The 27442-nt window shown below is 41.4% G+C and overlaps 2 protein-coding genes across 4 annotated transcripts in view; one reads left to right on the forward strand and one right to left on the reverse strand.

Moving 5' to 3' along the window:
- Positions 1–16254, forward strand: part of acap1 (ArfGAP with coiled-coil, ankyrin repeat and PH domains 1) — a 22134-nt gene extending 5880 nt beyond the window's left edge. Inside the window, exons 8-23 of one of the 2 annotated variants that reach the window (XR_009808401.1) lie at positions 70–165; positions 5676–5750; positions 5824–5936; positions 6006–6057; positions 6143–6243; positions 6325–6436; positions 10334–10536; positions 10660–10729; positions 10804–10898; positions 12855–13027; positions 13099–13140; positions 13204–13379; positions 13466–13575; positions 14293–14403; positions 14482–15535; positions 15886–16254. Coding sequence is in view for 1 of the 2 variants with exons in the window: in XM_061912426.1 (XP_061768410.1) it covers positions 70–165; positions 5676–5750; positions 5824–5936; positions 6006–6057; positions 6143–6243; positions 6325–6436; positions 10334–10536; positions 10660–10729; positions 10804–10898; positions 12855–13027; positions 13099–13140; positions 13204–13379; positions 13466–13575; positions 14293–14403; positions 14482–14543; positions 15886–15983 (1689 nt within the window). In the remaining variant the exon portion in view is untranslated. The remainder of the gene's footprint in view (positions 1–69; positions 166–5675; positions 5751–5823; positions 5937–6005; positions 6058–6142; positions 6244–6324; positions 6437–10333; positions 10537–10659; positions 10730–10803; positions 10899–12854; positions 13028–13098; positions 13141–13203; positions 13380–13465; positions 13576–14292; positions 14404–14481; positions 15536–15885) is intronic. The other variant, XM_061912426.1, reaches the window with a different exon arrangement.
- On the reverse strand, positions 15698–26743 carry slc16a13 (solute carrier family 16 member 13). 2 transcript variants are annotated; one of them, XM_061912430.1, is made up of 7 exons: positions 26371–26743; positions 22092–22140; positions 21623–21853; positions 21365–21508; positions 21043–21299; positions 20408–20939; positions 15698–17219 (listed from the first exon to the last, which is right to left on the reverse strand). In XM_061912430.1, the coding sequence occupies exons 3-7, from the start codon at positions 21849–21851 to the stop codon at positions 17005–17007; spliced, it is 1377 nt and encodes a 458-aa protein (XP_061768414.1). In that variant the 5' UTR covers positions 21852–21853; positions 22092–22140; positions 26371–26743; the 3' UTR covers positions 15698–17004. The 2 variants fall into 2 exon arrangements, with proteins under 2 accessions (XP_061768414.1, XP_061768413.1); XM_061912429.1 differs by having other exon boundaries at positions 26396–26729.
- Between the last annotated feature and the right edge of the window lie 699 nt (positions 26744–27442).

Here is a 27442-nt window from a genome sequence, read left to right on the forward strand (position 1 = left end):
TGAGTGCCTTGAAAACTCTTCCTAATAAAACATTTTTTTTTCTAAATTGATGTACTTTTATCCTGTCAGATGTTGTCAATGATGGATGCTCAGGTCCAGCTGTTCCAAAATGGCCACCAGTCTCTGGCACAACTTGACCGGTATCAACAAAAACTGAGCGAAGAGGTAAAGATCATACATCCATCCTTTAAAATGTTTGCATGAAATTCACTTAAAAGAGAACGACAATATCTGATAAGAAAAGGTCATGGGGGCACATGACTCATTTTTAAACATTAATTTTCACATCAAAATATTACTAATGCTTTTTTTCATGAAGTATCAATAAAAATACGATGTGAATACATTTGGGTATTTTGGTTACTCTCCGAATTTTAAAAAGTCACGGAGGTGTTAAAAATTAAGTAAGCTAGGCGCAAGCGAGATTGTGAACTAAACGTAAATGGCCGAACATGGGGAATGTACTATGTTCATTACACCGTTTTTAACATTCCATCTCGGAAGTTGTTCCAACGGCGAAACTTGCTTCGCTGTCACTTCCGTTGTGTCCGCCATGTCGTTTGTAGTTTAAAGTTGTGTTGAAGCTTTATACTATTATGCCGTGGCGCTTGTATTTGTTGTAGCTTTTGCACTCATGCTGTAGCTGAAAGTTGTTGTGTTGTGGCTTTATGATATTGTCTTGTGGTGACTTTTCTCGGCCACCGTAGGTATCCGCCATTTTTCTTTTGCTGGCAGATGGCGATGACGCCACAGATGGGCAGACAGACTTGAGTAACGTTTAACGACCTTATCAATAAAAGTGCTGTGGTAGTAAGCAAGGTTGCGAGCGTATTGTAAACAAAGGACAAACATGGCAAAAGTGAACTGGAAGTCTGATGTTAAGAAAATTTAGGCAGGAGCAAAAAATCCCTGGCGCTGGTCTTGACTGAAAAAAAACTATTGCTAAAACACAACTAAGTCTTGTGTTTGACACATTGATAAACTTGGCTTTGCGAAATGTAAGATTTGCTGCAAGGAAAGAAATTAGGGGAAATATGGCCATGTCTTAGCATGTTAGTTTTTTATTTATATCATATATAAACTGAAACCTGAACTGCAACATTAAGATAAACAGTTTCAATATTTGTTTTTTGGTGTATCTTCTGTTGGATATTGGCTGTAATGAAATATTTCAAATATAAAAATGATAAGCATAAATAAATAATCACTGTGAAAACTGTGACTCAAAATATTTAAAGGATATCATTAAAATGCAGGTTTTAAAAATGTTGTCCTCATCTCAGTGATGCAAGCCGATTAACTTATTTGATATATATTCGTAAATGTAATATACCTATATTGGCTATGTTAATTTAGTTTACATTTGTTGATAATAGATTTTGTCATTATTTTGTCTTTATCTACATAAAAAAACTATTATTTCTTTGGTAGATTATATTGGACATGTAAGTGTCAAAAGACAGCTAAAAGAGGTTGGTAGTTGGGAATAAATGGTATAAGATGGTGTAGAAATGCACTAATTTGCAGGAAATTTAGACATGAGTTTCTTGTCTTTCAAAATTTGATTGGAACACTTTGTGCTGATAGAAAGTTTCCTCTTTTTTTCTCAAAGGGTACCGTATTTTCCGCACTATAAGGCGCACCTTCAATGAATGGCCTATTTTAAAACTTTGTTCATATATAAGGCGCACCGCATTATAGATGCTACACTAGAGGCTGGGGTTACGTTATGCATCCTTTAGATGGAGCTGCGCTAAACGGAATGTCAATAAAACAGTCAGATAGGTCAGTCAAACTTTATTAAGAGATTACAAACCAGCTTTCTGACAACTCTGTTCACTCCCAAAATGAATAAACAGCTGTTTTATTATTTTCCCCGATTCAATAAACACGTAAAAAACAGTCTGATACAGTTACGGTAAATCGAACGTTAGTGCAATCACATTATAGTAACACTCGAAATAGTGCAAAGCAACAATATATCAATAACTCAACGTTTCTCAAACGATAATGTCACACAACACAACACACAAAATAAACATGTAAAGCTCACTTTATTAAGTTATTCGTCATCCACGAATCCCTCAAATTCTTCTTCTTCAGTGTTCGAATCAAACAGTTGGGCGAATATGGCATCCAACATTTCTCGTCGAAGTCGTCATTAAACGAGTCAGTGTCGCTGCTGTTAATGTTAAATTCTCTCGCTGCTGCTCTATTCCCGTGTTCTACTGTGTGACTGATCGCCTTGAGTTTAAACTCTGCGTCGTAAGCGTGTCTCTTAATAGGAGTCGTTTTGGGGTCTTTACATAAACACACAGAAACGGCACGCCTCCCGCAGTCATATTTCCCCGCATGAACCGCGTGGTTCTTCCACGAGGGAAAAGGAAGTTGGAGGCTGCTTACAGTAGTTGCAAGACCTGTTGTGGCATGTTTAATTCGGACACTGAAGAAGAAGAATTCGAGGGATTCGTGGATGAGGAATAACTTATTAAAGTGAGCTTCACATGTTTGTGTGTTGTGTTGTGTTACATTAACGTTTGAGCAATGTTGAGTTATTGATATATTGTTATTGCTTTGCACTATTTCGAGACGTCGTTGATGGAGTCAGTGTCGGTGCTGTTGTCTAGCAGTTCAGTGACAATTCCTGCTTTCCTGAAATCATGTCTCCCAATAGGAGCCATTTTGGGGTCTTTACATAAACAGAGAAATGGAAATGAAAACGGCACACCTGGCGCAGTCATATATCCCAGCATGCACCGCGCGCTTCTTCTCTTACGGGGGAAAATGAAATCGGCGGCTGCTTACTGTAGTTGTGAGACCTGTTTTGGCTCAATATTGGTCCATTAATAAGGCGCACCGGATTATAATGCGCATTGTCAGCTTTTGAGAAAATTTTAGGTTTTTAGGTGCGCCTTATAGTGCGGAAAATACGGTACTCACATCCCTGAAAAGATTTCAATTAAACTGCGGAAAAACAACAAATGTTAGCAAACAGCAGGTTAGTGCAGATAATGTAGCAGCAACAATGTAATGAAGCACAAAGGCAAACACTGACACAATACAAGAATCTCGCACTGGCAAGGACCAACAAATGAACCTAGAATTGATTAACCAATAGAAAATAGGAGCACTAGCATGAAACCAAGCAGAATGTAAAGGTGCAGTGGAACAAGTAGTTCAACAGGAAGTACTAATAAACCGAGGGAACCAGAAAAGGAAATTATGCCAAACACAGGAAAATAAAAATAACAAAATCCAAACTGTCATGTGGGATCATGACAGTTTCCTCCTCTCCAAGGTTCTCATAGTCATCATTGTCACCGACGTCCCACTGGGTCATTATTGTCACCGATGTCCCACTAGGTGTGAGTTTTCCTTGCCCTTATGTGGGCCTACCGAGGATGTCGTGGTGGTTTGTGCAGCCCTTTGAGACACTAGTGATTTAGGGCTATATAAGTAAACATTGATTGATGATTAATTGATCATAGCAGTATATCTTCAGTAGTAAAGGTACACGACTATTCCAAGTAAACTTGGATATTATTTAGAGTAGACAGCATACAGCTTACGTAGAAGTATAGATTTAACATGTACTGACAATGACTCATCTCATATCCATTATTGTGTAATTGGCTGGCACATGATCGAGTAGCAAGATAATTGTTTTGTCTACAGTCACGCATGGTAGTAGTGTCACGGTCTGGGGCTTCATGATTGCTGCCAGTCCAAGGCCCTAATGTATCAAGCTTGCATTTGCACAAAAACCTGCACTAGGCCCTTTTTCATGGCAAAGTTGAGATGTATCAAACCTGAGATGCAAATGTCGCTGCCCCAAGGCAACTCCATAGCTGTCGTACGCACATTACTACAGGCTGTGGATACTTTAGCGACACATAAGTGATGCATATAACAATTCAGACTGATTGATGTGCACATCAGAGACGTCCCTCTGCCGTTTTCTGTATTTGATCGTACGTCCATTTTTACGTTTTCTGTATTTGATCGTACGTCCATTTTTAGTAAAAACGCCACGCAACTTTATGTACATGAGGCCCAAGGGGAGCTCCGGTTAATTGAAGACAAACATGGATTCCATTATGTCCTGTGACATTGTGAAGCAGAAAATGGGCCCACCCAAAAATACCTCCAAGATGATCAAGTGTCTTGTTGAGAAAGCTGAAGGTGATACTGTACAAGCATGTCTCCTTCACACCTAAACCCAATTGAACACCTGTTGGGCATCCTTAAGCAGAAGGAAGGTGGACGTGTGCAAGTGTCTAAAATCCACCAGCCCTACCAGTGATCATCGTGAAAAATTATTCTAGTAAGAACATGTGCAGCTCTGCTCAATTCCATGTCCAAGAAGCTTAAAGCAGTGCTAACGATGCGTACACTAAATGTTCACACCTAGGACACTATTTGGACATGTTTAATGTGAAGAAAATTCACTCGTGTTCGAACTCGTTTCCCCTCCTAAACCGTGATAATACCACCACTGTGCTTGACTGTAGCACAAGGATATTCAACTAATTTGTGTAGGGGGCCATGTTCATATTACCAGAAAGCTAAGGAGGGGTCAGACTTCTCCCTTCACTATTATTTAAATTTTGTATATTCCTAATGACCATCATCCACATTCAATTTTCTTCCCTTTTGTCATAGTTACAAGAGCTCTCTGCTGCTTTAAGGACCTTCCGCTAAAAAGCTATTTAAAAGGATAATTAATGACAGCACTCTAGTGTTTTTAAGAAACTGCTGCAAAAATGTGAGTCCCTCACAAAAAAAGAGGACCTAAAATGGAACCTTGTAGAACGCTAGTATAACTAAAGAAGTTGAACAAATGACTGAATCTGAAGTAAACAAGATACAGCAAAACCTTTGTCACATCAATCACATTATGAAAAAATGTGTAACTGTCAAAATGAAGAGGATTTAAAGGGGTGTCTTGTGGAACGCCTCAGTTATGTAATTCACAAGTTTGGACCACACAGTTTGCTAGCAAGGTTACAATTTCAATGCAAGTATCAACCAATGTGTTTTTAAATCGGTTGAACAGGAGGAGCACTCTGGGGTTTTTAGGAATTTGCTCAAAAATGGTTGTCTCCCAAGTTTTGAACTGAACTTTGTGGCCGGTATGGTGTCATTCCTGGGCCTGCAGTTGAATCGCCCTACTGTAGACAACACTATTATCTTGCTACTCACTTGGATGGTAAATCTATATTGCTGTACAAGCTGTACACTTACTCTCCTAAAGCATATTTAAGTTGCATACCGTGAAAGTGCTCAAGCTGCGAACGGGACCTTACGTGTCTGAGGATGACATCACACTAACAGAGTGACAGGAAATCGTGAGCAACAACAGGAAATATTTCACATGTCTGTCAGTGTGTGTGTGTGTCTTGAGACAGGAAATTAAGTTGTCAGTGGAGTTAAACTTGATAAAGAATGTGACAAATATGTTGAAGCAGAAAGAAGAAGCAGACGTTAACACAGAGGAAAAAAATGTTTTAAAGAGAAATCACAAACATGTCAAATTCTTCTTCCTGTCTGTCTCTGGAATATTTAGTATTGTTGTTGGAGAAAAAAACAGAACATGCAAGTACATGTATTATCTGGCAGTGTGGAGTGAAAGGAACAGAATAAATGACAATCATGACCTTTTAATGTGTCCAAAGCACAAGCAGTTTGTCCTCAACTCTGCACGTGAGAAGCGGGACATGGAGCAAAGACACTCCGCCATCAAAAAAAAGGTTCAAAACTTGTACTTTTAAAGACAAACATGTCAGAAAAGGAGGACGCAAGCTCATAGCAAAATGTTTTCAGGACGTCTCCTACGACGACTCCATGATGGACTTCAATCCTGACGCCGCTGACGGGGTGGTGATGGAGGGCTACCTCTACAAGAGGGCCAGCAATGCCTTCAAGACGTGGAGCAGGTGCTGCTCTTTCCCAGCGGGTGCAACCCATTTGAAAAAGACTAAACCTCTCACTTTCCTCTCCCTTAGGCGCTGGTTCTCCATCCAGAAAAACCAGCTGGTATATCAGAAGAAATTCATGGTAAAATTTGTCAGGTCCTAAATAAGAATGAACAAAGAGTGGGTGGCAAGGTGGTCCTTGTGTTTGAAGGTGTGGTTTCTCTCAGGAGCAGCCCACGGTGGTGGTGGAAGACCTACGTCTCTGCACAGTCAAGCCCGGTGCCGAGATTGAGCGACGCTTTTGTTTTGAAGTGGTCTCGCCGTCCAAGTGAGAATCACCAAAGGTGCCTGTGATGATGACAGTTAATAAGCCACCAAAATGTGTGTTTGCGCACGTGTGTTTGTGTAGGAGCTGTCTGCTACAGGCCGACTCTGATAGGCAGCAGCAGGCATGGATCAAAGCCGTCCAGAATAGCATTGCCTCGGCCTTTCAGGAACGCAGAGATGACCACCAAAGTCCAGTAAGAACTTGTACAATTAACACTTTTTAATAGGCATGTTCCGATTTTCTGGAAAATCTATCCCATGTTGTGGGTTAAATTCTTAGCAGCGTTAGCCCCCGAGCATTGAATACAATTTAATAAGGTTAATATCTTCTGTAGGATTTTTATTATCTTTTAAATAGTCACCAGAAATCCACAGCTGGATGATGGGGAGGTTGTGTCAAGAAAAAAATACATCACTTAAAATAAAAAATTAACTAAATCTCCGCTGTTCTGTACATCATTGTCCAAGTTACATTGTAGTGTCATCTTCCTCTAAGTTCATAAGCCATTTTCCCAAAGCAACAGAACAACATTACACATCCTGCCATATCCTATAAAACTACCAGGTTGGCAGAATACAAAGCTCAAAGCTTTAGGATGCATTGTTATTTAATGTCAGCAATTGTCTTACAAGATTCACTCCATTCTTGGTTGGGGGTAAGCTACTATAGTAGCTACAGCTGCCCCTGGGGCATACTAAAGATTTCAAGGGTGCCACTCCTGCACCCCTGAAAAAAAAAGTCTGGACACGCCACTGAGCAAGAGCAAGCGGGGGCAAGCATGCTAACACCTTTGATAAATGGTAAATTGGTTGTACTTGTATAGCACTTTTCTACCCCTTTTTGAGGAGCCCAAAGCACTTTGACAGTATTTCCACATTCGCCCATTCACACACACACCTTCACACACTGACGGAGGGAGCTACCATGCAAAGCGCCCACCAGGATCCATCAGGAGCAAGGGTGAAGTGTCTTGCCCAAGGACTCAACGGACGTGACTAGGATGGTAGAAGGTGGGGATTGAACCAGTAACCCTCAGATTGCTGGCACAGCCACTCCACCAACTTCGCCACGCAAAGCTAGCTTAAACAACATAATAAATAAGTGCTTAGTAAACTTTAAGTTTAAATTCAATCACAGCAGAAAGTAGGCACTTATTACCACTCAGTGGCCTAGTGGTTAGAGTGTCCGCCCTGAGATCGGTAGGTCATGAGTTTAAACCCCGGCTGAGTCATACCAAAGACTATAAAAATGGGACCCATTGCCTTCCTGCTTGGCACTCAGCATTAAGGGATGGAATTGGGGGTTAAATCACCAAAAATGATTCCCGGGCGCGGCACCGCTGCTGCCCACTGCTCCCCTCAACTCCCAGGGGGTGATCAAGGGTGATGGGTCAAATGCAGAGAATAATTTCGCCACACTTTGTGTGTGTGTGACAATCATTGGTACTCTGTAACAAGTAGATTAATAAAAGTATAGAGAACAACAACTGTTAGGGCCGATCAATCAAAAAGTCGGTGGTGTCGACATCAAGGGTAATGTCAGTACATGGTCCATACTAGAATGATTATATTTATATTTTTGTTTTGTTAAAATAATTGTTGGGGTTGTGTTTATAAATTCAGTCCTTAGACAACAGGAGGTCTTGGTGGGCAAAAAGGATTCCAATGAGTGATAAATAGTAGTTTTTCAATTTTGTTACGTTATTGTGTACTGTTGACTTTTTGTTCAAACCATTGTATGTATCCAAATAGAACAAGGAACTAGTTTGAACATTGTGCTGATATTGGGTGAAAGGGGAACTGCGCTTTTTAAAAAAATTGCCTATCAATCACAAGCCCTATGTGAGACAGGAACACACCTGTTTCTCTTTTTTTGTGTATTCGGATTTGTAAAATACAGCTCGTGATAAAAGGCGAACAATGTAGCTAGGGGGAATCATCACGTCTGCTTTTTAAGCCCTCTCAAAAAAACATCCAAAAACCATGTGACATTGCCGAATAACTACTTTTAGTAACATGGCGCCTTGATCACACAGAGGTAACTAGCTTAAACAGCTATTGCCATACTGAGTGGCACCATCGCCTCTGAGTTAGGGAAGGTTTGTGTTAGATCATCAATCTTGCCTAGCACTTGTATCATTGCAAGTAAGATGCAAAAATATGCTAGTTTATTCCCACCTTATTTATTTTTTATTTTTTACCGGAGTAAAGATTATGAATAATTTACAATCTAAACGGGGAATACAACTCTTATACTGAAAGATACGGTGGGGCAAAAAAGTATTTAGTCAGCCACCGATTGTGCAAGTTCTCCCACTTAAAATGATGACAGAGGTCTGTAATTTTCATCATAGGTACACTTCAACTGTGAAAGACAGAATGTGAAAAATCCAGGAATTCACATTGTAGGAATTTTAAAGAATTTATTCGTAAATTATGTTGGAAAATAAGTATTTGGTCAACCATTCAAACCTCTCACTGATGGAAGGAGGTTTTGGCTCAAAATCTCATGATACATGGCCCCATTCATTCTTTCCTTAACACGGATCAATCGTCCTGTCCCCTTAGCAGAAAAACAGCCCCAAAGAATGATGTTTCCACCCCCATGCTTCACAGTAGGTAAGGTGTTCTTGGGATGCAACTCAGTATTCTTCTTCCTCCAAACACGACGAGTTGAGTTTATACCAAAAAGTTCTATTTTGGTTTCATCTGACCACATGACATTCTCCCAATCCTCTGTTGTATCATCCATTTATTCATTTTGGTATAAACTCAATCGTCGTTTTTGGAGGAAGAAGAATACTGAGTTGCATCCCAAGAACACCACACCTACTGTGAAGCATGGGGGTGGAAACATCATGCTTTGGGGCTTTTTTTCTGCTAAGCGGACAGGACGATTTATCCGTGTTAAGGAAAGAATGTATGGGGCCATGTATCGTGAGATTTTGAGCCAACACCTCCTTCCATCAGTGAGAGCTTTGAATGGTTGAAAAAAATACTTATTTTCCAACATAATTTACAAATAAATTCTTTAAAATTCCTACAATGTGAATTCCTGGAATTTTTTTCACATTCTGTCTTTCACAGTTGAAGTGTACCTATGATGAAAATTACAGACCTCTGTCATCATTTTAAGTGGGAGAACTTGCACAATCGGTGGCTGACTAAATACTTTTTTTCCCCAGTGTATCCCATCAGGGCTTCACGGTGGCAGAGGGGTTAGTGCGTTTGCCTCACAATACGAAGGTCCTGCAGTCCTGGGCTCAAATCCAGGCTCGGGATCTTTCTGTGTGGAGTTTGCATGTTCTCCCTGTGAATGCGTGGGTTCCCTCCGGGTACTCCGGCTTCCTCCCACCTCCAAAGACATGCACCTGGGGATAGGTTGATTGGCAACACTAAATTGACCCTAGTGTGTGAGTGTTGTCTGTCTATCTGTGTTGGCCCTGCGATGAGGTGGCGACTTGTCCAGGGTGTACCCCGCCTTCCGCCCGATTGTAGCTGAGATAGGCGCCAGCGCCCCCCGCGACCCCGAAAGGGAATAAGCGGTAGAAAATGGATGGATGGATGGATGGATGTTATCCCATCAGTCGGCATCATGGTGAGAGCGGACATTTTACATTGATTGTTTTATTACGTTCAAAATTTGTATTACTGGTTTAGCATTTAGCGTAGTGGTTAGTTGTTAATGTTGAATGAATAAATTGTGAAATATGTTATTATGAACCTGCCTGCTTCTGCATTAAATATATACTTGCAGCATGTACGGTGATGTTTTTTTTGGGAGGTTTTTTAGAGCTTCAATACCTGCATTGTTAGCCACATATTTAGAATTTAGAGTACATAAATAAGAAAGACGTGTTCTTGTTTTACATAAGGACTGTGAATGATAGGCAAAAATCCCCCAAAAGTGCAGTTCCCTTTTAAACTGTTAATATCCCTCACAATAAATACATTGAAAAATGTAGAGTTAATACATGTGATTGGTATCGGTTTTGATACCGGCCGATCTCACTTACTTTAGGAATCAATCACTGATTGGAACATTGTTACTTTTTAACGTAACCCTCTCATCATGATCCTCTTTGTGGCAGCGGCAGCACAGCAACTCCACGTCAGTGAGCTACCCAGGCGGAGGAGGCGTGGCCCGACAGGAGAACGAGGGCTTCAAGGCCCTGGAGGAGGTTCAGGACATTGCAGGGAACAGGGAGTGCTGCGACTGCGGAACACCAGGACCTGACTGGGCCTCCATCAACCTGGGCATCACACTCTGCATCGTGTGCTCAGGAATACACAGGTACACACAACTTTTTATTACAGTCAGGGGACAATACTGTAGAAATGAAGGTTTAGTGTAATCAGTGTACATCTTAAAATGATCATTTGTGACTGAATGTGAGAATGTGTTGATCTCCTTCAGGAGCCTGGGGGTCCATTTCTCCAAAGTGCGGTCCCTCACGCTGGACTCCTGGGAGCCAGAACTCATTAAGGTGACTTCTCATCATTTGTCGCAAAACATAAAATAAGAGCATATGGAGGACTGATGTCTCATCGTCTCATGTAGCTGATGTGTGAATTAGGCAACAGCGTCATCAACAGGATCTATGAGGCACGCATTGATGAGATCACCTTGAAGAAACCAATTCCCTCCAGTCCCAGGTAGACACACGTGCTTCTGTAACGTCATGATATGACACTCCTACTTTGGAGCAGCATGGAGGAAGCGATATAATCGGATGTCATCTTAGGTTTCAAGCAACATTGCAACATTTACTATGAGTTGATAAATGTGAACAAGTTGAAAAACTTATTCGGGTGTTACCATTTAGTGGTTAATTGTACGGAATATGTACTGTACTGTGCAATCTACTAATAAAAGTTTCAATCAATCAATCAATTGTTGGAAATGTAGTCTGCAGAAAGTTAAAGGGGAACATTATCACAATTTCAAAAGGGTTAAAACCAATAAAAATCAGTTCCCAGTGGCTTATTTTATTTTTTGAAGTTTTTTTCAAAATGTTACCTGTCCTGGAATATCCCTAAAAAAAGCTTTAAAGTGCCTTATTTTCGCTATCTGCGAAGCCATCGTCCATTTTCCTGTGATGTCATCCAGTGATGCCAATACGGATAGCACAACAAGATATAGCGACATTAGCTCGGATTCAAACTCGGATTTCAGCGGCTTAAGCGATTCTACAGATCACGCATGTATTGAAATGGATGGTTGGAGTATGGAGGCAGATAGCGAAAACGAAATTGAATAAGGAACTGAAGCTATTGAGCGAAGTTATTGACGCTATTCGGCCATGTTTGCCTTAGCATCGCAGGTAAAATGTGCAGACCAACGATCGGAAGTTTCGCATTTTGTGACACTAGATTAACTTAAATCCATCAATTGGTAAGTGTTTGTTTGGCATTAAATGTGGGTGGAGGGAAACGCTGGATGTAAATATAGCTACAAATGTACATACAGCTAGCCTAAATAGCATGTTAGCATCGATTAGCTGGCAGTCATGCCGCAACCAAATATGTCTGATTAGCACATAAGTCAATAACATCAACAAAACTCACCTTTGTGATTTAGTTGACTTTATCGTTGGAAATGCATCTGCAGGTTGTCCATACATCTCTGTGCCATGTCTGTCTTAGCACCGCGGGTAAAATGTGCAGACACTCCGGCACATTCAATGGGGGTCTGGCGACTGATTTCTTTGACTTTATCGTTGGAAATGCATCTACTTTGAGTGTCGCAGGATATGCACACAAGCTTTCCATATCTGTAGTAGCATAGCTTTCGTCGGTAAAGTGTGCGGAACAAACGACTGACCATTTTGTCGGCTTTCCCCACACCCTCGTATTTTGAACAAATTTCGTCCAATTTCTTGCCACTTTCGCATCTTTGGGCCAGTGGTGCAACTTGAATCCCTCCCTGTTAGTGTTGTTACACCCTCCGACAACATACCGACGAGGCATGATGTCTTTAAGGTTCCAGAAAATAGTCGAAAAAAAGGAAAAACCCAGAGCTTTTACCATAAATTGATTAACGTGGAACCCCTACTTAAACAAGTTGAAAAACTTATTCGGGTGTTACCATTTAGTGGTCAATTGTACGGAATATGTACTGTACTGTGCAATCTACTAATAAAAGTATCAATCAATAAAAAAAAAAGCTGAGACGCGGTGTTTGTAATGTGTTTGAGAAAAAGAAAATGGCGGCTTTATTACCTAGGTGACGTCACGTCATCGCCCTGAGAGCGATAAATAGAAAGGCGTTTAATTCGCCAAAATTCACCCATTTAGAGTTCGGAAATCGGTTAAAAAAATATATGGTCTTTTTTCTGCAACATCAAGGTATATATTGACGCTTACATAGGTCTGGTGATAATGTTCCCCTTTAAGTCTGATCAATGATTTGATTTTGTCTTCACTGTGTGTTCATTACGTGAAACCACTTGCTCGAACAGAGAACAGGAAGTGCAGAAGCTCGAAGTCAGGACCGACTCTCTTCCTGCACTGATGTTTGTCTTTGTCATGGAACATTAACACAAGTGCATCTGTGTGTGTGTGTGTGTGTGTGTGTGTGTGTGTGTGTGTGTGTGCGTGTCTGTGTGTAAGGGGAGACAAGGAGGCCTGGATTAAGTCCAAATACGTGGAGAAGAAATTCATCCAGAATCTATCGCACACATACTACGGCGCAAAGAGGAACCGGGCGGCCACACAGGACCGGAACACACCAAAACCGCCGCTCAAACCCAAACCAAGCCGAGCCACTCTTCCTCGTTCCGCAGGTAATAGGAGAAGTGATAGGTGGCGCTGTGAGATGTCCACTTTGTCATCTGTTCTCTCTCCTCAATGACAGGACCGAATGAGGTCCGGAATAATAACACTGGCTCCCACAAAGGTCAGCACACACCGACACCAAACCAGCACATGCATACAACAGGTCACAAACTTCCTACCTTAGATTTGAACGACGAGGAGGAAGATCTAAGCAGCCTTCACCCGGGGGCGCTGCTGTACCGCTCGGCCGCCATCCAGAACTTCCCCGTTATGGCGGACGCGTTGGCCCACGGCGCCAACGTTAACTGGGTCAACGCGGCTGAGGAATCCCGCACGCCGCTCATAGAAGCCGTCTCAGCGGTGAGGAGGCCATCTTCCGGAAATCACTACGAAGACTTTTGTGTTTGAGACGGGTTTTTTGGTTTTGTCTGATTCTCCCTGACCAGAACGCCCTGGCGGCCTGCGAGTTTCTGCTGCAGAATGGCGCCGACGTCAACCAGGTGGACAGCAAAGGGAGAGGGCCTCTTCATCACGCCACTGTATTGGGACACACAGGGTACGAACACAGGAGGGAGCAGAAATAAACAATCTTTGATATGCAAATAGGACCATAAGTTAGACATTGTTGCTTACTGAAAAATATAAGAAGCTAAGTAGTTGTATTCACAGAGTATTTCAAAATTATAATTTTACATTCATCCCTCATTTATCGATGTTAATTGGTTCTGTGCATGGCTGCAATAAATGCATTTACACAAAGTAGGAATTATTCATCATAAATTTTATATTTTTATAGCTACCTTACCTTACTACCTTGTTAGTACTTTTTTTCAACATAATGAGAGTCCCTCCTGACATGAAAAAACACCCTTTAATGCTACCTGAGACTGAGCAAGTCAGTGTTTACTATACTGAATAGCACGCTCTGATTGGTATGGTCTCAAGTGGCCATTACTGCTGTAGTATTGATATTTTTAGTTTTTTAAACCAATTTTATGCCTAAAAATGTTTAATTTAGGACTAGAAAATTTTAGACTATGCATAAAAAATGTTTTAAATATTAAAAAAATCAGTCATGTGTCATTATCATTATATCATGCATTTTTGTTTTTGTAAAGTATACGCGACCCTAAAAGGGAATAAGCGGTAGGAAATGGATGAATGGATGGATATTAATAAAATGTGCTTTGAGCCAATTAAAAAAAACAAACATGCAGGTCAGACTTTGGACATTTTGATTAACTGAAAGTGAATTATGTGTGCGAACCGCCAGGTTGGTGTGTCTCTTCTTGAAGCGAGGTGCAGATTACAACGCCAGAGACGGCTACCAGAAGGACCCCATCACCATCGCAGTGGACACCGCCAATGCAGACATTGTCACTTTGTGAGCATCACGCAACAAATTGACCTACAGTTTAGAGCACCACAAAAAAAACTTTTCCTGACTGGTCTTTCTGTTCAGGCTGCGGATCGCCAAGATGAACAGGGAGATGCAGGAGATGGACGGGGCGCTTGGAAAATCAGGTCTTTTAAAGGGGCAGGCGACTGGAAGCAGTGAGGCAGGAAGTAGGCAGGGCCAAATCAAGAAAAGCTTTTTAAGGAGCCACAAAAGTGGTTGGGCTGTTTGAGACCAAAATGATTAGCCAAATATAGTAATAATAATAATTGGGCTAATTCTGATTCCAACGGGCTTGTTTTTGCTCGCTCTACTGGTTTTACAGTGCAGCTTTATTTGTCTACCATGCAGAATAACGTTGTCTCATTTGAGACGGAGAAAAAAAAAACACTTATTCACTGGGAAGGCGTAAAAGCTACTTTTACACACTAGCGCCTTAAACAAGTCTTCTACAGTCCATTGTTGTACTTTGGATTTAAGTCGTCCTTTGTTTACAGCTGTTAATTGCTTCCTGACAGGGCCACGATAAATCCATTCCTGCAAAGTTGGAATCATTAATCAACTTGTACACATTCCTTTAAATATTTTAACATTACAAGAGATGAAATAACACTATTTAGTTACCTTTCCACATCCAATGTAATAATGCAGTACTACACAGATGTTTGGTTTCATACAGCAGCCAATATTACTTATTTCAATTTATTTAGGCATTTTTATGCTGGAGAATGATTAATTTAGGACCAAACCGTTTTAGAATATGCTTTATTAACCTGCAATCTGGCGAGGGACTACTACACATTGTGTGCTCCAAGTAAAACTAGAAAGTTGTAGAAGTGCAATTATCAATCAAATGTGTGGACAGTGTGTGTGTAGTTATGGAAGCCATTATATTGTATTCTGTGAACAAGACCAGAGAAACACACACACTTGCATTGTTTGTTAGTCAGGCTTGTGTTGTGCTTCTTGTACATGCTTTGCGCACAAATGTGAAGCATCTGTTGTTTGTGCTTTCAAAAAACAATAATTCCCCTGCTGGTCAGCGTTTGACTTGCTGTGTGTTTGTGTGTCCTCGCACTCCTGAGGCAAGGAGCTGGTCTCCCCTGCTGCAAACTATGAGGTAAAGTGCACGTGCATGCTTGTGACGTCATCTTGTACGCTGACTTGCACGCTTCCTGCTTCGAAGTATGAAAAAACGGGGCTTTAAGACCTACCCTACACGCATCGACACGCCTGGTTGATTGTTGTAATGTTCAAACGTTTCAGGTGTATACTTATGTGAATTTTTGCGGCTTTTCTAACTTCCTGGTGGCTTCTATTCCGCTCATCGCTTCAGCTTTAAATCCGACAGCGTCATCTGGCGGGCTAATGCAGAATTGCGCCATTTAATTCTTAGGCTTTTTTTTTTTTTTTTTTTTCATCCAGTGCCCTTTTAAGCTCATTTGTTGCTATCTTTGTTGGGTTGTCCAGGTGACGAGACCTATCAGCACATCTTCAGGGATTTCTCACACATGGCTTCCAACAACCCGGAGAAGCTGAAACGTAGCAGTGCGGATGGCAAATTCTAAAAGCGTATACAACATTTGCAGACACGGCCCTTAAAAATGTACAGTAGTCACATGATGCTCAGCTGACTTTGGAGGAAACCAACAACCCAATAGTCACATCTTTGTGTGCACAACAATGGCGTCTCAAATCAGACCCGCATGACGTGAATGCATTTTGCTTGTTTTAAAAAGTGCTTTTACTTTTTTTGTTGTTCATATAGGAATAATGAATTTAAATGTATTTTGTCTTAAAAGAATATATTCAATCCAAAATAAAGACTTCTGTTTTAAATTTGAAAATAAGTCAAAAAGGAACTGCACAGTGACACAAAAATGTTTTTATCGATAGGTTGTATACAAAACAACTTTCACATTGGATAGGTTGGTTTAAGACTTTAATCCCACTGCTTATCGTTACTGAGGCTTTTTCGCCACAGGAACATTTTGGAACACCTTTGTGTGTTTCCACTGGGTTTTACCAAAGTAAACAAAAAACTTTTCCAATGCCAAACTTGCAGGCACTTTTGAGGAGCCTGAATTTCAGGAACATTTAAATTCAGACCACACAGACGTCCAATTATGATTTTCCTATTCAAAATGGTTTCTGGTAATTGTGGAAAAAAGCTGCCAGGCAGAATTGCCAAAGAAGTAACAGCATTATTGATTAATCCTTTAAAAAAGTACAAAGTGCCTCAGTGGATGTAGTTATTAGCAGCAGTCTTGTGTTCCTGATTGTGTGAAAACCAGCACAGACAAAGCAGATCATTAAGATTATTTTTGGTGTCCAACAAATGAGACGGTAGCTCTTGGCAACATTTAGTCATCAATGTCCTCCACACAGCAAGAAAGGTAGTTTGTGCGTCAATCATTTCACACCACTTGGAAAGTGTGTGTGTGCGTGTAAGAAATTAAATACCACACAAACCCCATTCACCTTCAATGTGAAATTAAGATTGAATACGCTTCAAATTCGTGTGTAAATCAAACAAAATAGGAATCATAACATGTGGAGTAAGCAGCACCAAAATCTTTTTGTCACATCTCAGTGATTCACCTCACAAGGAGTCGGATTAATTCGCTCCGTCTCCGAGGCCGGACCCTCGCATTCGTCCTCCTGGCGGGGTCCTTGCACAGGAGGTGGATCCGTGCAGGAGAAGTAGTGTGGCAGGGTGGTCATTATCAAGCTGCTGAGGATGAGGAAGGAGCCCGACACCACAAAGGAGGCCATGTAGTCTCCCGTGACGTCCTTGAGCAGCCCTGCGGGAAAAAATGTTGCCATTAGAAGTGAACACACACAAAAAAGTGTGTTATTGGAAACAAGACTGTGAGATATAAAGCCCATCATGTATCATTAGATACAGCCAACTCATTTGGGAAAACATTAATAAATCATGGAGACGGTGTGGCGCGGTTGGGAGAGTGGCCGTGCCTGAGGGTTCCTGGTTCGATCCCCACCTACTACCAAGCTCGTCTCATCTGCTGTGTCCTTGAGCAAGACACTTAACCCTTACTCCTGATGGGTCGTAGTTAGGGCCTTGCATGGCAGCTCCCGCCATTAGTGTGTGAATGGGTGAATGTGGAAATAGTGTTAAAGCACTTCCTTGAAGGTAGAATAACACTATACAAGTATAACCCATTTATGCTGATTCTGTTCTTGAATTTAAAATTATTCACCACTTAGAACCCCACCCTCTCAAAAACATTGAAAGGAGAAAGGCCAACAGGACAACTTTAAGGTCTGGTTCCAGAGGGAACTGTTTGGTCCCGTTTAGAAAAAGTGTGTTTGGGAAACTCGTTTTTCTATGGATGTGTCAAACATGGAACACAATTCCTGTAAACACAAGCATTATTTTATATAACCTAAAAAAAAATGCTGCTAGGGCGTCAAAATTTTAGTCATAATTTATAGGCTTAGTGGTATAAAATGAAAGTGCATATTAATAAATATGTGTTTTATAAATAGTTTTTTGTATTAATGTAATGTACAAGGTACAGTATATGTGTGGCAATGAGTGTACACATAAATCTTTTAATTTTACATTTTAATATTGTAAATGTGAAGTGAGTTATATTTATGTAGCGCTCTTTTCTAGAGACTCAAAGCACGTTACAATGTGAAACCTGTTATCTAAGTTACATTTAAACCAGTGTGGGGGGCACTGGGAGCAGGTGAGTAAAGTGTCTTGCCCAAGGACACAACGGCAGTAACTAGGATGGCAGAAGCAGGGAGCGAACCTGGAACCCTCAAGTTGCTGCCACGGCCACTCTAAATCTAATAGGTGCTATGTTTTGAATGTGTTTGAATTTTAACAACTTGCCAAGGGACTGGAAATAATTAGCAATTGGTTATAATCTCACATAACGTGTGTCGATCGTTCGGCTACCTATCAATATTGGCCAATTATCATGAAAAAGTATGTAATGGCCATTGCCGATTGATGCATTTTATTGCCAGTTGCACACACAGATCCACTCTGGCTGACATTATTTTTGCTCCCCCCAGCTGACAAGCAGCTAGCAGACAATTATGTATCTCCATTCAAAGTGTGGAGCTGCTCCTTTAAGATGATAAGTTAAATTAAAGTACCAATGATTGTCACACACACACACTAGGTGTGGCGAAATTATTCTCTGCATTTGACCCATCACCCTTGATCACCCCCTGGGAAGTGAGGGGAGCAGGGAGCAGCAGCGGTGGCCGCGCCCGGGAATAATTTTTGGTGATTCACCCTCCAATTGCAAACGTTGATGCTGAAATCACCTCCATTACGGAAAATCAGACAGGGAGTCTTTGTATCTTAAAGGGGAACATTATCACCAGACCTCTGTAAGCGTCAATATATACCTTGATGTTGCAGAAAAAAAGACCATATGTTTTTTTTTAACCGATTTAAGAACTCTAAAAGGTGAATTTTGGCAATCCGCCATTTTCTCAATCTTATTACACGCACCAAGTCAAATCAGCTCTGTTATTTTCCGTTTTTTCGACTGTTTTCCCGTACTTTGGAGACATTATGCCTCGTCGGTGTGTTGTCGGAGGGTGTAACAACACGAACAGAGACGGATTCAAGTTGCACCAGTGGCCAAAAGATGCAAAATTCCCTCGTTTGTTCTGCACACGTTACCGACGACAGCTATGCTACGACAGAGATGGCAAGAATATGTGGATATCCTGCGACACTCAAAGCAGATGCCTTTCCAACGATAAAGTCAAAGAAATCTGCAATATCGGAAAATAGACCACCACTGAATCTGCCGGAGTGCCTCGGGAGCTATTCAGGAACAACGGCAGTCTGTTCCCGCAGACGAGCGAGGTAAACCCCCTGGATATCTCGGCTAAGACGTGATTTATGCTACTTCTTTTTCTGTCTCATTTTGTCCACCAAACTTACAACGTTGTGCATGAATGCACAAAGGTGAGTTTGGTTGTTATTAACTTATGTGGAGTGTGCTAATCAGACATATTTGGTCACGGCATGACTCCAAGGTAATCAATGCTAACATGCTATTTAGGCTAGCTGTATGTACACATTGCATCATTATACCACATTTATAGCTATATTTGCATCCAGCCTTTCCCGCCACCCACATTTAATGCCAAACAAACACATACCAATCGTTGGTTAGAAGGCGATCGCCGAATTCGTCCTCACTTCCTCTCGTGCTGCTGTCTGTCGTGATATGGATCATTAGCTTCAGTTTCTTCTTCAATTTCGTTTTCGGTACCTGCCTACACACTCCAACCATCCGTTTCAATACATGCGTAATCTGTTGAATCGCTTACGCCGCTGAAATCCGAGTCTGAATCCGAGCTAATATCGCTATACCTTTCTGTGCTATCCACCATGTTTGTTTCTGTTTTTTTCCACGCTGTGACGTCACAGGATAATGGACGGGTGGATATACCAATCGTGAAAATCAGGCACTTTGAAGCCGTTTTTCGGGATATTGCGTGATGGGTAATTTTTCGGAGAAAAACTTCGAAAAATAAAATAAGTCACTAGGAACTGATTATTATTGGTTTTAACCCATCAAAAATTGTGATAATGTTCCCTTTAAGTACCGTTATTAAGTATTATCACTGGAGGATGAAGCTGAACATCTTACACATAGAGGAAGAAAATAAGTATATTGAATTGATATTGTTAAGTTGTCAATAGCACTCACCATAAATACATCGTAAAATTTACAGTTAATTCACCTGATTGGTATCGGCCGATATTACTCTTAGATGATTGGTATTGGCAGAATAAAACCCTTATCGGAACATCTTTTATCGCACTTATTTATATGTCAGATATTCATTAATATGTATGGTCCCTTTTTAAATAAACGATCTAAATGGTAAGATTTCTTAAGGTCAAAGAGAATTTGTGTCATGAAAAATGTGGGAAATTGGGTAAAAGCGGGGAATTTTGGGGATGTGGAAAATCGTTGGTCTCTACCTGACAGAGGAGATCCCAACAGTCCGCCCCAGCTCTCAATCAGCTGCAGCAGCCCCAGCGCCCCCATCATGCGCTCCACGCCGGCCACCATGGGCACCACGGTGAAAACCAGCGAGGTCAGCGTCCCCGAGCAGAAGCCATAGAGAAGGCTGACGGCCATGAGGGTGGCGTAGGAGCCCCATAGGGTGCTCACGGGCAACAACATGATGAATAGCCCGGACAGCGCCGTACACACAGTCATCAAGTGGATGAGCCGGAAGTGGCCCAGGTCTGAAAACCAGCCCGAAGCCACGCGGCCAAAGATGTCAGCGGCGCCAGCAGCGGACATGACGAAGGCGGCCTGGTACTGGGAGAAGCCGGCGTGTCGGCTGTGGGCCACCAGGTGGACGTATGGCACGAAGTAGCCTGCATTGAGCAGTGTGATGGCCATAGTGTAGGTGAGGTAAGACCGCTCGCACAGCAGCGACAGCTCCAAATAGGACGAGACTCTACGCAGGACGCCACCACCTGACGACGTTCTCTCTGCTGAAACCTGGAAGACATGAAAAGCTTGAAAAGGACGCCGCATGGAGACATGTTCAAAACTGACGGATTGGGTCATGGTGGGGGGTTCCAAATGGTCCGCTTAGCCCCACCTTTTCTGCATCTTTAGGACGCGGCCGTGTGGGAATAAGCGCCCCGCAAGGCACAATGTTGAGGCTGAGCCCCCCCAAAATTAGCAGGGCCCCGCGCCAGGCGTACCTCTCCACCATGAGCTGGAAGAGCGGGTTGAAAGCGAAGGAAGACAGGCCGATGCTGGAGAACGCCACTCCCAAGGCCAGAGCGCGTCGCCGAGTGAAGCTGGACATGACTGTGGCTACCATGGGGATGAAGACCAGACCCCAGCCCAACCCTGGAGGCCCAAACACGACAACTGTGAGATGTTCCCTGCCTAGCGCAAGGACAACCGTCACCTACCTGAAATGACGCCCATGGTGAGGTAGAGGTGGACGAGACAGGTGGCCTGTGAGGCCAGTATGAGGCCGAGTGCAGCCAGGCATCCCCCCGCCATCACAACCAGGCGGGTGTCATACGCGTTGGACAAGGCAGCTCCCAGCGGGCCTGCAACACGACACAAATGTGACCCCACAAGGAACCGGATGAGGACCACCGGCGTCATCTAATGAGACGTACGGACAAAAGATGTTCAAGTGTGTACCTAATGAAGTGACTCACTGAAGAACTGCTGCGCCGCTAGGCCGGTGGATGAGATCCAGGAGATGGCCTGAGCGCTCTCGTCAAAGTACTGCACAAACTCCACGAAGAAGATGCCCAGGCTTCGCATGAGCCCGAACACCAGGCTGGTGCTCACGAACAAGGCGCCCACCAACACCCAACCCCAACCGCCGTCGGGGCCCTCAGGTCCATCTTCCCGCCTTGCAGCTGCAGTTCGGACACTGGCCATGGCTGTGGGAAAAAGTTTGAAAAAAGCAGTAACGTGTCACAAAAGTGTAATCATTAACAAGCTGTTGACAAATGTGCTTCTTCGTGCTGTGGCGCAGGTTAATTATGAACACAAGCTGGTTATATGACAACAAGGCTGCCACTAAAGGGTAACATGACCCACAGCTGTGAAATCAACATAAAAAAAAAAAAACAGTTTGTAATCAAAGAGAAGCGTGCAGTGAGAGGAGAAGGAACCCACCTTCTTATGGACAGGTGCGCCAAACAGGTGCTGTGAATGCAGCAAAACGCTGCAGGACATAAAAAAATGTGCTTTAACTCTCACAAGTCGACCACTACTGTCTTTGAATGGTGTAAACCAGGTGTGTCAAACGTACTGAACAGGTTTTATCTTGCCCACGGGATGAGTTTTGTGAAGTATAATAATGAGCCGAAATTTTTGAATGAAAGAAACTGCTATTCTAAATGTGTCCACTAGATAATGCAGTAGCAATTATTTGTATATTTGTAGATTATGCTACACATGTAAAAAAATAAATAAACAATGTTATGTTAGTGCGTTAGTCGAGGAAAATGAGCAAACTACTTAAATAACATCCTGTAATTTGATTTTGAAATATTTTTTTTATCTTTAGACTGAAAATGAACACCAAGGAGTTGACTGATTAACATTATCATTTAATTTATTCAGAAAGTATAAATAACGACAAATAAAGATATAATATTATTAAGCGCAAAATGTAAATGTAAAAAAAACAACAACATTATGATTTGTACCTTTTCAGAATGTGCTTGTTTTATTTTTAAACAAGGAAAACAATCTGAATGTATCTTTATTTTTAAGTTATTGGGTCGTATTTAACCAAACCAGCCCACTTTGGAGTACACTTTTCACCATGTGGCCCCCCCATCTAAAATGAGTTTTACACACCTGGTGTAAACAGTAAAATAGTAAAACCAAATGTATCCTCAATAAGACCCAACAGGATGTTGTCACACTTACTGCTCATTTGTATGCGACGAAAGGAAAAGGCACGCAATTTTGAAATATACAGAAAATGAAACATGTCCTTCCTCCAGGGGGAGGAAAGTTCATAATGAATCAACGCATTAGAGGCCGACTAGTTGCAGAGGGAGAAGGTTAGCCCACATATTGATAAGTGAGGTGCAGACACACATTGTGCCTCTGAAAGGTCAACACAGGCCTGACACCTCAAGCTGCTGTAAGCCACAGAGAGAAGGCTGCCCTCTTTCTGGTCAGACCACGTGAGCCAACTCCCCGCAATACAATCTCCTTTATGCACTCCCATATTGGCTGAAAGCTGCCTTGTGTTGCGTGGACATTTTAAAATGGCAGTTAAAAACACATTAAGTGGGCATTCCAGTAATATTCCGTTATTATTAGTATTATTTTATATATATATCAATCAATCAATGTTTATTTATATAGCCCTAAATCACAAATGTCTCAAAGGACTGTACAAACCATTATGACTACGACATCCTCGGAAGAACCCACAAAAGGGCAAGGAAAACTCACACCCAGTGGGCAGGGAGAATTCACATCCAGTGGGACGCAAGTGACAATGCTGACTATGAGAAACCTTGGAGAGGACCTCAGAAGTGGGCAACCCCCCCCCCTCTAGGGGACAAAAAGCAATGGATGTCGAGCGGGTCTAACATGATACTGTTACTATCATTCATTATTAGTTTCAATAATTGCATTATGTTATATGCTGAAATGTGATTGGAGTGTTTGTATTTTAACCATGTGAAGCACTCTGTGAGCTCTGAACAGTGCTATATGTTAATTAAATGTATTTATCATCAGACTGTATAATGCATATGTTCCTTCTTGACTGCACTTAAATGTAAAATATATGTAGAATATATTGATATTATTCATATATAATATATGTCATATATTATTTATTATTATTATTATTGTTTATTGTGAGCAAACTGTGGTGCTGAATTTCCCCCAGGGATCAATAAAGTACTTTCTATCTATTACATTTATTTACGTACAAGCAGGTTTCAGGCTAAATTGGACCCGACACAACCCCGACTCCAATTCCTGTACGTAAAAATTAACTGTCCAGCAACAAAATACTGCGCGCCACAGGAGAGAAGGAGAATGAAAATATGTTCCTATCAAAGACAGAGCAGGAAGGGGTAGGGCTACATTGGCGGTAAAATTCCACATTTTATAGCGCTTGTTGTCGCAAAACGGGGCCTTACAAATCGTGGGAGCGTATTTTGCTTACATACAACAAAACGATAACGTTGGTACACAAGTGTTAAGAGAAGGGTCTATGCGTTCCCTCACTGTTTCAACAGGAAAAACACATAGCATCCATTTTTTAACCCATTTCGCTCTCAAAGATCTCTTTTGTGAAGGGTCGGCCTGTGTGCTTTTGAGCAAGACAGTCATGATTGGCAAGTTTATTTAAGTTGTCATCGTGATAAATATTTGTTAAATGTGTTCTTTTATACTGCTGTTGGTAGTCTTGTTTATGTGTTATTTATTTATTTGGAGCAAAACAGCAGTTTTTAATTATGTTATTTTCAGCTTTCTTGAGGTGGACTGTTTCTTTTTTAATTGTACACTATTTGTTGTGTACATAGTAAATACTAGATTGTGAAACCTATCATCTGTCTTTGAAGGTTGTAGATTAGATTAGATGCTTTTATTGTCATTAAACAAAATAAAAAAAATAAGTTTCTTTTTTTGTTTATCAATTTCTATTTATGAGAGGAAGAAAATACAAATTCCAAAACATGCACTGACCCCCATGACACACAACATAGAACAAAACATGGTTCAGACCTCCACTCCAATTCCCTGCAATTAGGTCATGTTAAAAGAAATAACAAATAAAAGTGGAGACCAGGTCCGTGTACTTTCCATTCATTCTATGTCCAATTATGTAACGCAAATCATCCATCTATCCATTTTGTACCGCTTGTCCCGTTTAGGGTCACTGGAGCCTATCTCAGCTGCATTCGGGCGGAAGGCGGTGTACACCCTGGCTGGACAAGTCGCCCTCATCGCAGGGCCAACACAGATAGACAACATTCACACTCACATTCACACACTAGGGCCAATTTAGTTTTGCCACTCAACCTATCCCCAAGTGCATGTTTTCGGCGGTGGGAGGAAACCGGAATACCCGGAGGGAACCCACGCAGTCACGAGTAGAGCATGCAAACTCCACACAGAAAGATCCCGAGCCCGGGATTAAACCCAGGACTCAAGACATTCGTATTGTGAGACACATGCACTAACCCAGTGGTTCTTAACCTGGGTTCGATAGAACCCTAGGGGTTCGGTGAGTCGGCCTCAGGGGTTCGACGGAGCCTCCGCCGCGGAGGTCAAGACACACCCGACTCATCGTGTAAATAAAAACGTCTCCCTATCGGCTTTATGGATACAGCAACAGCAGAAGTCAGACTGATTTTCATGTGTGTAATTTCTTGTGAGTTTATGCACTGTGTTGGTTTTGTTCTTTGAACAAGGTGATGTTGATGCACAGTTCATTTTGTGCACCAGTAAAAAAACAAACATAACTGTCTGGAATTTGAAAAAAAAAACATTTTATTTTTCACTAAAAAAGGGTTCGGTGAATCCGCATATGAAACTGGTGGGGTTCGGTAACTCCAACAAGGTTAAGAACCACTGCACTAACCCTTGTGCCACAAATAAAAAAAATAAAATTACGGACGTTTTTCGATTTTTATTATATATGGCAGATTTCAAAACACAAAAAAGGGTTCGTTTTCATTAAAATTTTGCCATAAAATTGGATTTTCTACTGTTTTCCTTTTATGGAGTTACATTTTTCATATAAAAATCGAAAAATTTTAATCTACAATGCAAAATGATTGCTTATCTGTGGCGATGACAAATTGACCCGGAAGCAGTATTTTAGCTTTCCCTTTAGCATGATATTAGCATAACGGTAACAGCTTTGTTCGGCAGGCGTCTTTTTGTCGTTTTGAAAAAGTGTCATTAAATACTTGTCCAACTTTTCAGAAATGAAAATAGAAAAAATGGTCTGAAATTTGTTTTTTGATTTGCATTTAAGAATTTTAAATTTAATCAACGGAAGGTACACAGCCCACCCAAGATACAGTATCTTAAAAGATCAGGACCTTTGAAAGAAGTACTCTCATAATATTAAATAATTCCCATTATTCATTTTCAAGCTTCCAAAAGATGGCAAAGATATAAACGTCAAATAAAAAGATAGGCGTAAAGAAAGTCTACGTTAATGACGTAGGGAGTACGTGACGCATGCGCACCGAGGCGCCCACGTGGACCGTATTAAATGACAGCAAAGCCAACTTATATACATTTTATTTATAAATAACCGATTCCGGGTCAAAAACTACTGACTAATGTGTAATAATCCTGCTTTATGGACGGTGGAATTTGTCATCACTTTGACGTTAACAATCGCGATACAAGCAGAACCGTTAAATAACAATATATATCACTAATAATATATATGACTCACCGCTCTGGGTCACCTACACACTCACCTTAAGGCGAGACTCCAACCTTGTTTTCATGTTAGTGTGTTCATTTTCTGGTTTAAACTCGATCAAGTAAAACACCGAGCCGGCGCCCGTTGACTGTGTTCGCCGCTGCTGGGGAAATATCAAGTGCAGCAGACGACGCAAGTTCACCAGTAACCGGATGTGCCCTTTAACAAAAAACTGGGTTTAATTAATAACATGTGTCCAGCTTGCCAATTATTGAAAACAGTGAAAAGTAATTGTTCAATATTACACACGTGCACTTTTTAACCCTCCGTACGCGTGCACACGCATACTTACACGCGCACGCGCACTAATGCGCACGCAGTCTTTGGAAAGTCCCCGCAAGCAGTGTGCGGAGCAAAGACAATGCTCGGGCCTGCCATCCACCGGGAAGTTCATCAGGAAGCCGGGACGCCAGGCAGCCAGCTATAGATATAGTTTATGAAATAGTTCAGGCAATCTACAGAATAAATAAAGCGGGAGGTGTGGTAACATTTCTCTGGGTTCCTGCTCATGTAGGAGTTGAGGGAAATGAGTTAGCTGATAGATACGCAAAACAAGCAACCACTAAAACAGAAGTAAACATGGAGATTAAGCACAGTAAAGAAGAAGTGAAGAGCATAATTAAGATAGAACACAATAAAAAGTGGCAGGATAATTGGAATAAGGAAACAAAAGGTAGAGAGTTTTACAAAGTCCAGAGGAAAGTAGGTGTAATGAGAGGAGGGGGTAGAAATAGGAAGGAAGAAGACATTATGACTAGAATGAGATTAGGGCATACATATCTAAATAGTTCACTAAAATTGATAGGCAAACATACTACAGGGCTGTGTGATTTTTGCCACCAGATAGAAAATGTTGACCATGTCTTAATACAATGTAGGAAATATAATAGAGAAAGAGAAATACTGGAAAATAAGTTAGCAAAAGAAAATATTAGGTTAGAAGTGGGAGATATATTAGGATTGCATTCAGAAAACATAGGATATAAAGCAATATACACATATTTAAAAAACACTGGGTTAAGTAAAAGAATATAGAGTAGGG

This window comes from Nerophis ophidion, linkage group LG10, assembly GCF_033978795.1.
Source record: "Nerophis ophidion isolate RoL-2023_Sa linkage group LG10, RoL_Noph_v1.0, whole genome shotgun sequence".
NCBI lineage: Eukaryota > Metazoa > Chordata > Actinopteri > Syngnathiformes > Syngnathidae > Nerophis > Nerophis ophidion.

Coding starts and splice junctions, on each gene's coding strand:
- slc16a13 (XM_061912430.1), bottom strand. CDS start 21,851: ATGGCCAGTGTCCGAACTGCAGCTGCAAGGCGGGAAGATGGACCTGAG. Junction 20,940..21,042: donor GTCCTAAAGATGCAGAAAAG/GTGGGGCTAAGC, acceptor CATGTCTTCCAG/GTTTCAGCAGAGAGAACGTC. Junction 17,220..20,407: donor GTTGGGATCTCCTCTGTCAG/GTAGAGACCAAC, acceptor TTTTTCCCGCAG/GGCTGCTCAAGGACGTCACG.